This window comes from Macaca fascicularis, chromosome 10, assembly GCF_037993035.2.
Source record: "Macaca fascicularis isolate 582-1 chromosome 10, T2T-MFA8v1.1".
Taxonomy (NCBI): domain Eukaryota; kingdom Metazoa; phylum Chordata; class Mammalia; order Primates; family Cercopithecidae; genus Macaca; species Macaca fascicularis.
The window spans coordinates 63,494,729-63,506,205 of NC_088384.1; the positions used below are offsets into that span (position 1 = coordinate 63,494,729).

At 51.3% G+C, this 11,477-nt stretch overlaps 1 protein-coding gene across 2 annotated transcripts; it reads left to right on the forward strand.

The window, feature by feature from the left end:
• The first annotated feature begins 3,547 nt into the window (after positions 1–3,547).
• Positions 3,548–10,338, forward strand: CST5 (cystatin D). Of its 2 annotated transcripts, XM_015457730.4 has the most exons (3): positions 3,548–3,853; positions 5,854–5,967; positions 7,188–10,338. In XM_015457730.4, exons 1-3 carry the CDS (start codon positions 3,620–3,622, stop codon positions 7,269–7,271), a joined length of 432 nt encoding a protein of 143 aa, XP_015313216.2. In that variant the 5' UTR covers positions 3,548–3,619; the 3' UTR covers positions 7,272–10,338. The 2 variants fall into 2 exon arrangements, with proteins under 2 accessions (XP_015313216.2, XP_073860723.1); XM_074004622.1 differs by lacking the exon at positions 5,854–5,967.
• The last annotated feature ends 1,139 nt before the right edge of the window (positions 10,339–11,477 follow it).

Genomic DNA, 11,477 nt, shown 5'->3' on the forward strand with positions numbered 1-11,477 from the left:
ACTGGTCCAGGAGCATCTCAGGTCCCCCACAGCTGGGAGCAGGGAAGCGTAAGGAGGAAAGGCATGTGTAAGGGACAAGCTTGACCCCAGAGAACTCCCAGCACTCCATAAAGAAGGATTCTGGGCTTCCCCTTTGAGAAGCCACCAAATCCCATGGCTGCTCAGTCTCAGCTCCTACCGTAGACACTGACTGTTAATTGCTCAAAACCCAGATGTGCAGATCTCAACTCTTGGCCAACTTGATTTAACCACTTGCACTTTAGGTGATGTTTATGTCTTTAGGTATTTATTGGTTATAATATTGTTTAGTGTTCCCCTTTATTGCTTATTTATTATAGAGGACTTCTGTCACTCACCTAATTTCTCACTCCACTAATTCAATCATAGGATCAAGTTACACACGCAGCCTGGGAGAACACGGCTTTCTCTTTCATCCCCTGGCAGAAGGGAAACATGCCCCCTCCTGGGCAGCTGGACTCCCCCAGATTACAAGGGTGCTGGAGGCCCCAGGCTTGGTCCTGAGTCCATTGTTTCTCTCTGGGTCCCTGCCAGCCCGTCCTTGGAGCTGTAAACTATAGGAACTAAGGCTCCGTCTTTTTTTTTTTTTTTTTTTTTTTTTGAATCGGGATCTCACTGTGTCGCAGTGTGGTCTGGAACACCTGGGCTCAAGAGATCTTCCTGCCTCAGCCTCAAGAGTAGCTGTACAGGCCTGCCAAACCACTGGACTACTATAAATTTTGACCACACTTAAATGTCACTGCAGAATCAAACTTATCTTGCTGGTTTTGACCCACCAGACACTCCCATTTACAAAGCAGCTCACCTTTCCATATGCATGACACATAGAGAAGGCTAAAGATTTTTCCAAAGTCATCCAGCAGCTGGAGCAGCTGTCCATCTACCCTAACCTTCCACTTACCATCACCCACACTGGATGCATCTCTTGTAGCTCCTGAGAGTGCCCTACGCGGGGGTCTGATCCACAAAGATCAGAGTGGTCACTGTATCAGGCCTGTTGACCCCACCTATAGCTCGAGTCCTGACAGCGGATGACCACCGTTGGTGGCATCACATACAGGAAATAGGCCAGCACTCCAGCTCCCACCCCACACTCCACCCACCATCATATGCCTGTTATGTGGATGACCTGCACCTCCTTCCTAATGACAAAAGATGGGAGATATTTGTGTGTATTTCAGCTTACCCTCTGTACAACACATCCTCCTGAGACTCGAGCCCCAGTGGTCAGGGAAGGTGGGAGCCACAGAGGAGACCCAACTCCCACACTTGGGAGATGACCATTCTGCTCACAAGCACCTGGCCAGGGGCTGCCCTCTCTTTCCCTCTCTGGGAATCTCTCCCCATGTCCTGTCTAACTAGGAGGCATATGTGCAGCCCTGTTTGAAGACCATCCCTCCCTCACCCAGCAGTAAGCACCATCCCTGGGCCACCTGCTGTATCTGCTGGGCTGCATGGCTTTTCTGATGCTGGACTCACAGCGGGGTGAGATGGTCACTTTGCCTTGGCTAACAAGGTCCCCTGTCCTAATACTGAACATGAGCACCTATGAGTAATATTTTTCCCACTGCCGGGTTCCTGTTAATCCAGCCCCAGCCATGGCTGAGCCCCAGGATTACAGCAGGTCTGGGCTGACCCTGGCTTACTCTCACCTCCACCACTTCCAGGAGAATCCTCTGGGTGCCCTGCAATGGCCCAGGGTTTCCTGGTGTTTCTGGCCAAGCTGCCACTTCGCCATAAGGGCATTTGCCACAGGGTCACCTTCAGGTGTGGAGGGTGGGGTTGAGAGAACAAAGGGAGCAGCTGTCTGTTCAGAGCCTCCTTCCACCCTCCCCACTCCTGGAGTCACTTTCCAGCCCAGGCCCGCAGCATCCCAAGCTGGGGGCTTTGTCAGCCAACAGGGCACCCAGTTGATCAGGTCCTCTCAGTCTGGGAAGAAGCAGCACTCACAATCCTGGCAATGCAGCAATGGGGGCCTCTGGAAAGCCATGCTGAGCAAAGGTTGAAGACACACCTGGACTCGCTCTGCGGGACTCCATTCCTGGGAAGCTCAAGGACTGGTGACAAAGGAGTCTACAGGGCTGGATAGGGGCTGCCAGGGTAGGCATGAGGGTGAGCTGCAGACGCAGGAGGACACTATCCGGGGCAAGGCAGATGTCACAGGTCTGGACAAAGTGGTAACACAGGTGTATGCATTTATGAAATCCCCCAGATTGGGCACATACAATTAGGCATTTTATTGTATGTAAATTCTACCTCATTCAAAGTGATTTTTTAAATATTACATGAGTTTTCCGGGCACAGAGGACCAGCGCCGGCACCATGTCTCCCAGAGGGGAGGAGCAAGAGAGGTTCTTGGGCTCCCACTTTCATCCCGCAGCTGCTGCTCCCTCTCCCAACACCCCCACTGGCTGCCAGGGGTCTCCCTGCACCTTCCACCCGGCCCAACCCACAGTTACCATGAGACTCCAGGTCATTCCCTTCCCTGCTCACACGTCCTCCAAGAGCTCTAAATTATTGATCACCACTCCCCCATCCTCCCACACACCTTAAGGGGCTGGGCTATGCAGTACCACAGCCACCAGCAGCCACTTGTGGCCACCGGGCACTTGAAAAGGGGCCAATCCAAAATGACACTTGATCTAACTGTAAAAAATACACAGGGAACTTCAAGACATTACACACACACCAAAGAATGTAAACTAGCTCCTTAAGAATAGTTCTGATGTGTTGAAAGTATTTTGGATATATTAAGTTAAAGTAGAAATACCAAAATTACTTTCAGCTGTGTCTTTTAACTTTTTCAAATGTGTCTCCTAGAAAGTTTTAAATTTCTCCTGGGTTTCCGTCACATCTCTGTTGGATGGCAGCTCTGCAAGGTCATGTCCATGGCTCCATTGCCCAGACTGCCTGGTGCAGGGGGAAGCTGGCGACAGGTTTGTTTATTGAATAATGAGGAGTTATGAAAAGAGAACCCAGTGACCTTTTCCCAAAGGTTAGTTACTTTATGTTTGGCAAAGAAGTTCCCCAGAACAGGGCATGGACAAGGTCACCTCGGAGCTTCTGAAACAGCTCCCTGCTCCAAGAATTCCCAGACCGTGACCACGTGCTCCTGGGTGTCCCTGACATCTGAAGACTTTAGGAGGCCAAGCCCTGTATTTCTCACTTTATGAGGAAATAGGCGGTCACAGCATTTCACAGCCCAGGCAGCAGTGTCACCTCTCTGGAATCCAGGGTGAGCCAAGCTTTCCAGCACTGGAGAAAAGGGGCAGGGCTGGGGGGAGGTTGCAGTCAGGACAGGAGTCGGGAGCAGGAGGAAGAGGAGGAGGAGGAGGAGAAGGAGGAGGAGGAGGAGGCGTGGGAGGAGCAAAGGGAACTTAGGGAGGGAGAGAGGTGGTTGGGGGTGGAAAGGGAGATGGAGACAGAGAGGAGGGGTAGAAAGAGGAAGAGGAGCCAGGGGCGGGGTCAGGGAGCAGGTGGGGTTGGGGGTACCCAGGTAGGATAAATGCACAGCTGCCCTCTGGCCTGGGCTTCCTGCCTCAACCTCGTGCTTCTTTGCTCTCAGGGAGATCCAGCTCCTTGCTCTGTGTCCCAGTAGACCATGGCCTGGCCTATGCGTGCCCTACTGCTGCTGCTGACTGCCTTGATGGTGGTCCTGGCCAGGAGTGCCTCGGCCCAATCTAGGAAGACCTCGTCAGGCGACATCCATGCTGCAGACCTCAATGACAAGAGTGTGCAGCGCGTCCTGAACTTCACCATCAGAGAGTATAATAAGGACATCAGTAAGGATGAGTACTACAGCCGTCCCCTGCAGGTGATGGCTGCCTACCAGCAGGTAGGTGCTGCCACCACCCGGGGGATCCTGAGTCCCAGCTGGGTGTGTTGTCCCACCCCTGGGATCATTCTCAGCAAATCAACATTATCTAAACCTCAGGCTCATTCAGCTTTCCCTGACTGTCTGCTGATGGCCTTCATGCCCTAGGACATTCCCAGGCCATGAGTGCAGTTCAGCCCTGTCCCATCCCCTCCGCCTCTTTTAATCTGCAGCAGCCACTGTGTCTGTGCCGTGACCGTGCCATTTCCTAGGGTCCAGCAGGTGTGGGTGAAGACTCTGCTGACTCTGGGTGGGCTTGGTGCTGTTCAGGATGAGATCCAGGCCATGAGGCTCATCCTCCTCCCTGAGTCCTCTCCACAGAGGCCACACCAGAGCCTGGCTCCTTGTCCAGCAGAGCCCTGCTTCCCTCCCAAGTCACGCCCCTGGGCACAGCCCCTTAGGGCTAGCGGCCTCCACCCTCAGGCCAGCTGACCACCCCCTACAGCCCAGAACCGCTGGGTTCCTGCTGAAGTGGAGCATGCCTGCCCCTGCCTCTGCCAGCTGATGCAGTGTTAGACCTCAGCCAGATGAGGACAGACAGCAGTCACCCAGCAGAGCGGAGGGGGTGATTGAATCTGGAGGGAGAGAGCTTCAGCAAGCAACCAAGCCCAGCTTGACCTGTGTCCCATGACAGAGCAGCAAACAGTGACACAGTGACCACAGGGCTGTATGGGCCGCCAGCCCTTAGAGCTCCTCTATCTTCTCTTGGAAAGTCAGAGGAGTCCAGACCAGCCCTATTTCTCCTCCTGCAGCCTTCTCCCTGCACATGAGGGGCACTCCCTAGTGTCATGGTCCCTGCTGGCCTGCACCTCCCTCTTAAGTGTGACACTCACTTGGAGTGAAGCACAGAATGATGTAGATCGTTGGGCCCTGGAGCCTGTTTTACAGAGGAGCCGACTGACACCGGAGGGATCACAGGGCTTGTACGTTTTTCTGCAGGACTTGTGTGTGGTTCCACATGGCGAGGTCTAGCACCCTCATCCCAGGGTTCCTCATCCCATGCTTCTCCACTGTCTGACAAGTCATGTCTGGGAGTGGCACTGTGCAGGGAGAGCATTCAGTTCTCTTCTGAAGTTGCAGCTGTAAGACATGCAGGTGTGTGACTCATTTGAGAACTATTGCCTCCAAAATCATACCTGGAACGGAGGCATGTGGGAAGCAATGTTTATTGGCCTAAAACATCAATGCATGTGAGCATCTCATTCCTCCTGATAAATGAGGAAAAATACCTCTGGCTTAAATGATGGGAATAAGATGCTCTGTGGACTGAATGCCAGGCGCTGGAAGTTAGCTGAAATTTCATCATCAGGTAGCAGAATTCAGTTAATTATTTGCTGTGGGAAGGAGCATTTACTTGGTGTTTAGTCCTTGCCCTGCAAGCCTGGCACCAGGACTGTTTCTTTGTCCCACCTGGCTGGCTCCCCAGAGCTGTGCCTTCTGTTCTTAAGTCCAACAAAGGGGGTTTTAGGCCCTGGCTTCCACCTGCCCTGCCCCTGTTTCTCCTCCTACTGGGCTGCATGAGACAGCTTGCTTGCCACAGCCACTCTGAGCAGATTAGAGGGAATTAAATGCCTGTTGGCTGAGAAGCCCTGGACCTGCCCCAGCTCACCCGACACCAGCCTCTCCAAGAACACAGGATTTCTTCTGAGGTCTCGGCTCAGGGCAGAGCCACACTTTCCTTGTCATCTCCTCACCAGCTCGGGCACTTTGAGTTGCAATTTCCAGTTCCTTGGTTCTTGGGCCCTCACCCCTGTCCACACCATTCCATCTGCACATACTATATAAACACAGTACCCCTGCCAGCCAGTCAGTAGGAGAAGGTGGCTTGTGTGCCTTTTGGATAACAGTGCGGGCAGCATCAAGCCCCAGACAAGCCCAGTGACTCAGTCACAGGGAAGTGCCTGTGTGTGCATGAAACTGACAGCATGCTGTCCCTGCTTCCTGCTCTTCCACGCGTGTAGGTCGTGGGTGGGGTGAACTACTACTTTAATGTGAAGTTTGGTCGAACCACATGCACCAAGTCCCAACCCAACTTGGACAACTGCCCCTTCAATGACCAGCCAGAACTGAAAGAGGTATGTGCCTGATGTGGGTCGGGCATCAAGAACTGCAGAGCAGTATGTGTGTGTGTGCGTGTGCGTGCACCTGTACTCCTGTACATGCTTTGGAAGGCATGTGTGCATGTGTGCAGACACTTGTAAAGCCATGTATGCAAGGATGTGTTCATGTGTATGGGAAGACGCATGTGTGCTTGGCATACATGTACAGATGTGTATTGTGAAGTGAATGAATGTGTGTGTGTGCATATGGAGTTTTGTGTGTGCATGAATGTATGTGTGGGATGGTATACACACATGGGTATGCATGTGGAAAGGTGCATATGTGTGCATACATGAGGAAGGTGCACAGGAGTGTGTGTGCACGTGTGTGGATGTGTGAAGGAGTATGTGGGTTCATGCATAGATTCGGGTAGGTGAGGGTTGGTGTGAGTTTATATAGATGCCTTTGTGTGTGCAGATGGAGTGGTGTGGAGAGGGGTGATGAATTTGATTTGCTAGGAAGACTTTAACTTGGTAATGGTTACTGGGAGGTCAACTCTGCCTGCTTTGGGGTGTTGCCTATTGGACTGGAGGAAGCAGGTGCTGGGCTGGGTTCTGGTCAGAAAGAAGAGGCTCTGTCTAATCCCAGCCTCAGGCACCTACCTGTAGCCACAGTCACTCTGAGCAGATTAGAGGGAATTAAATGCCTGTTGGCTGAGAAGCCCTGGACCTGCCCCAGCTCACCCAACACCAGCCTCTCCAAGAACACATGATTTCTTCTGAGGTCTCAGCTCAGGGCAGAGCCACACTCTCCTTGTCATCTCCTCACCAGCTCGGGCACTTTCAGTTGCAATTTCCAGTTCCCTGGGTTCTTCCCTCTGGCCCCTCTTAGTGCTGGCCTGGGTGCTGGGGGTGGAAGGAGCTGGGGGAAGTGAGCCGCCTCCCCCTGCCCTGCACCCCTGGGGCTCCCGAGGCGTTGCACAGGCTGCTCCTCACAGGGCTGTGCTGGGACAGGAATCCTGCAGGCTGGGGTGGGGGCCCAATGCCACCTGGTGACTTGGAGCCTTGGGAGGGGCGATGGAATAGTCACTGCCCAGTTGGGTTCAGTGCCCTGGAACTTGGCAGGGGTGGGTCGGAGTCAGGGGGCAGTGTCTCATCTCCATCCATTCTCACCCCCATTCTGATGCCCCATTCCTGGGTATCTTTGGCTTTAACTGTAACGCACACTCATTTTCTCCCTCTCTTTCCTTTCACAGGAAGAGTTCTGCTCTTTCCAGATCAATGAAGTTTCCCAGGAGAATAAAATTTCCATTCTGAACTACAAGTGCCGGAAAGTCTAGGGGTCTGTGCAAGGCCAGCCACACTGACCACCTCCTACCCCCACCCCTGTAGTGCTCCCACCCCTGGACTGGTGGGCCCCGCCCTGGGGGAGATCTTCTCATGTGCCTGCACCAGGAGACAGAGAGAGAAGGCGACAGGAGGCCTTTGTTGCTCAGCAGGGAGCTCTGCCCTTGCTCCTTCCTTCTTGCTTCTCATAGCCCCAGTGTGCAGTGCACACTCTCCCAACTCCTGCAATTAAACAGTAGCATCACCTCCCTCAGTTCTTGGCTGTCTGGGGACGTGCTCACAGGCAGGGTTTCTAAAGTTCCCTATGAAGCCTCCTTGTCCTGCTGGTGTGGAGATCAGAGGAGTATCTAGGAATTGACGTGGCCACAGTAAGGCTGTCAGGGGAGCAGGTGCTTTAGGAGACCTGAGTCTCAGAGCAGGGAGACAGCAGCCAGGTGCTGGGAACCCAGGCCTTCAACTGCAGCAGCCCCTGGTGAGGGGGTCAGGGAGAGCAGAGTGCCCAGGCTACTGGCCCCAGAAGCTGGGCTGCTGGTTTGGCCTGAGCTCCTGGTCAGACCAGGAGGAGGGGGCTGGTTGTGTCCACAGGCAGGGGCCAGGCCTTGGTGGAGCTCACCAGGCCGTAGATTCCATCTGTGCTTGCAGAGTTGAGCAGACTCCAGGGACTGAGCTTCTCTCATCAAATCCCCTAGACACTAAATAGCGAACGATGTCTGCTTCTTTCCACAAGAGACTTTAGGCCCCTATACGGAAACAAAGTCCAAAAGTGTGTGTATGTGTGTGTAACTGATTGGGAGTAATGCCAACCAGACCAAAGACAAGCAAGATCACCCAGAGAAAGCAGCGCCTGCTGTCATCCATCCTGGGAGGGTGTGCCCCAAGCTGGGTGGTTTTGTCAATTCACACCCACCAGCCCATTCTCTGGACTTGAAGTTTTAAAAAGTCCTCATGTCAAACTTAATATTAGGGTTAGAGAAGTTAAAACACAAATGGGACTGGCATGTAGTGGACTGTTTTCCAAGGAGGATGTTTCAATTAATAAAAACAATCTTAGTGTCAGCATCATTCATAGAATAGTAGATATTTGTGCCTCTAGCAGGAGGCTACAGTCCTAAGTCACATGGCCCCAAGCCCACACGGTCCTTCTCTTTGCTATTTTAGTTCAGAGAGAAGGGGGTGCAGCCCTCAGGACAGGAGGTACCTCTGGTCCAAGGCTCTGAAATGCCTTCCCCACTCAGAGCTGCATTGACCAAGGGTGCCTGCCATGAACACTGAGGGGGAAATGACAAAGGGGAAGCTGTTGAAACAGCCCTGAGGCCAGCACCCACTGTGCCGCACCTAGGAAGCCAGGAGGAGAATGGTCTGGCAGGGAGCATGGGCAGCATCTGCTTCCATTTGCTCTCCACCCCCATGGGATTTAACAGAGTGTGTGATGTGGGAAGTGAAGCAGTGCCCAGGCAGCCATGAGAGGGGGAGTCAAATCTGGGCCTCATGCTCTCAGCGGCCGGTGCACTTAGTGATTCAGGCTTCTACTGGGAGAGAGGGGCCGAGGGCAGAGCAGCAGGTGCACAGATGTTGTGGCTGGGGGCAAAGTCTTCCCTGCAGGGAGGCGCTCATAATTTTCCATGTGGACGAAGCGTTTTTTAACCAAAGGCCACCATCCAGGCACACAATGGACAGCTGATTTTTTGAAAAACAGTCCCTTTCTGACACAATTCTCTCTACCTTGGGGAAGATGGTGTGATGTTGGAGCTCTGCACAGGGCTCCCCCCACATTTTCCCTGAGTGTCTGCTCCCTAGGAGCAGAGCAGGATGTGGGGAAGCTGAGAATGAACAGGTCCATCTGCTGGGCACTGGGCTGTGTCCTTGGAAGAGGGTAAAGACGGTTCCTGATCAGGTCATGTTAAGTGTCTTCTAGGAGTTCCTTCAGAAAAAATCATGCACCAGATCATAGGTAAAAGATGGAAACGGCAGAGATTGGAAATCCCTCATCCAGCATAGAGAAATCACTCTGGAAGGAGGGGTGAGTGGATCGGAGGCCTGGGAAGCACGAGACAGCACAGTCTTTCCTTGGGCAGGTGGACGCTCTACATGACCACAGGCAGAGCAGCTGCTGCAGGGCCTGAGGCTCATACAACATGGGGGATTTCTGTATGAAAAATAGAGCAATATTAGCAATACCAAAGAAAGCAGAAAAGTTAATGTTTATTTAGGAAAAGAAAATAAATTATGGCAAAAATACTCGCTTTTTAAAACACTGAGATATACTGCAAACACCCACAAAATCCGGAACATAACAGACATCCTAGTGCAATCAGCCACCAAAATCAGTACTGTAGTCAACACACTCACTATTGGGTTACTGCAATAAGGGAATAAAGTCACAACAAGGATCCTCAGATGACTCAACAAACAAGGGAAAAATGGTTATCACAGGATTGGAGGAAGGGATTTTGAGGCTGGATTGATGCACTCAGAGCATGGCAGGCCTCTGTGTAAAGGAGCCAGGGTCAGGTGTGGACTGCAAAGTGCATCCAGCTCCTCCAACATCCTCAGAACCCATAAGGTTCAGGCAGATATGGAACGTTCCGTCCAGAAACCCCTTCTCTGCAGCTCTGTGCTTCTGTGTAAAGATGGACCCAGATCCTCCAAGCAGTGGGATGTTCTTCTCAGTCATAAGCAAAGATTCTGACATCCCTGAGGCTAGAGAACAAGGTCTTCCATTGAGTCAGAAAGCAGCCGTCAGCCAAGGAAGAGATTGCTTGACATTTCAAAGCTGCAGCTTGAGAGAAACATGGTTTCCTGTTCATGCCACTGGCTTTGACCCCGTCAGTCCATCCATCCACCCTGCAGATGTAAGGGCAGATTTGCCCTTCCTTAATCCACACGATTTTTACTCTCATATAATGTTTTTATTTAATTAACTAGTTGACACAACTCTGTAATATTTTCTCCCTATGTTTCCATATTCAGCTAATGAATCACTATTTGCCTCATCATAAGACATTGAATTTGTAACAGAACTTTTATAAATACAGCAGAAAGATAAACCAGTCTTTCCACTAACAGCTTGATGATTTGTGAACTTAATGGTTCATAACATCCTTTTTCTGCTTCAAAACTCATATTAGTAATATCAGGCAATATTTCCTGATTGTTGTCAAATTCGGAAAAGCCTCTTGCAGTTTCCTTTCATATGTGAGCTCTAAGATTTTAGTGCTGTCTAAATTTTCTAGACATAAGATTGACGATCTTAAAGACTCTTTGTATTAACAATGCTCAGTAACACAGCAGTTTTAAATGGTCACTGTTGTGTGGTGAGCTTCAAAATTGTGCAAATGTATCATGATGTGCTATGTTGATGTGCTCATTGAACGTGCAGGAGTTGGTCCTGGAAGAAGTATCTCTTCAAGTCATCTCACCTGTTGGTCACGGTTTTACATCCCTGTTGCCTGCAGCTGGGAGGGTCATCAGGATAGAGGGGAGGGACGTCAGCCCCGTCCCTCCTGTCTGTGCCACTCACACACATATGGGCAGACTCTAGTATTCTTGCATAGTGAGTGGGCAAAGGGGGATGTGAGGGAGGAGACAAATCCACCAGCCACAAAAGTAGAAGGAGACGTGAAGAAGAGGTGAGGGAAGGAGAAACCATGCAGAAGAAACCGCAGAGGCCTTGGGACCTGCTGAGAGGCTTTCAGCCACATGTAAACTAAGTCCCTAATTAAAAATGTCTTGAATGCAAAGAGAATGCTGTACCCTCATGATAAGAAGCCCCTGGGTGAGGCAGTAGCAAGGTGGTTGCAACAGCTCCAGACATCACATCATCAACACCAACATCCAGAGGCAGAAAGAGCCTTGGGAAGAGCCTCTGTTCCACACCTACTTCCTAAATGTGAGGAGGCTCCTCCCTGGCTCACCACCCCTGCAGTCTCATTGGCTAGGGCTGGGTCACATGCCCACCCCCTACACCAATCCCTGTTAGGAATTCACATCATCCATTGTGTCACCAGCACTCAGTGAAACCTGTGGGTAGGATGGCAGCATCCTGGTAATAGCACAAACTTCAGATGATCAAAACGATGACATGACTGGAGAGGGAATAAATAAATTATGCACACACATGATGGAGCTATCATTAAAAAGAATTAGATAGCAATAAATGTGTTAAAATGAAAAAAATTTAATACACTTTGAATATATTA

What these genes read in the sequence shown, in the direction of transcription:
- CST5 (XM_015457730.4), top strand. Translation starts at nt 3,620, where the DNA reads ATGGCCTGGCCTATGCGTGCCCTACTGCTGCTGCTGACTGCCTTGATG. An exon ending in TGATGGCTGCCTACCAGCAG is followed by an intron (nt 3,854 to 5,853) that starts GTAGGTGCTGCC and finishes CCACGCGTGTAG; the next exon opens with GTCGTGGGTGGGGTGAACTA. An exon ending in ACCAGCCAGAACTGAAAGAG is followed by an intron (nt 5,968 to 7,187) that starts GTATGTGCCTGA and finishes TTCCTTTCACAG; the next exon opens with GAAGAGTTCTGCTCTTTCCA.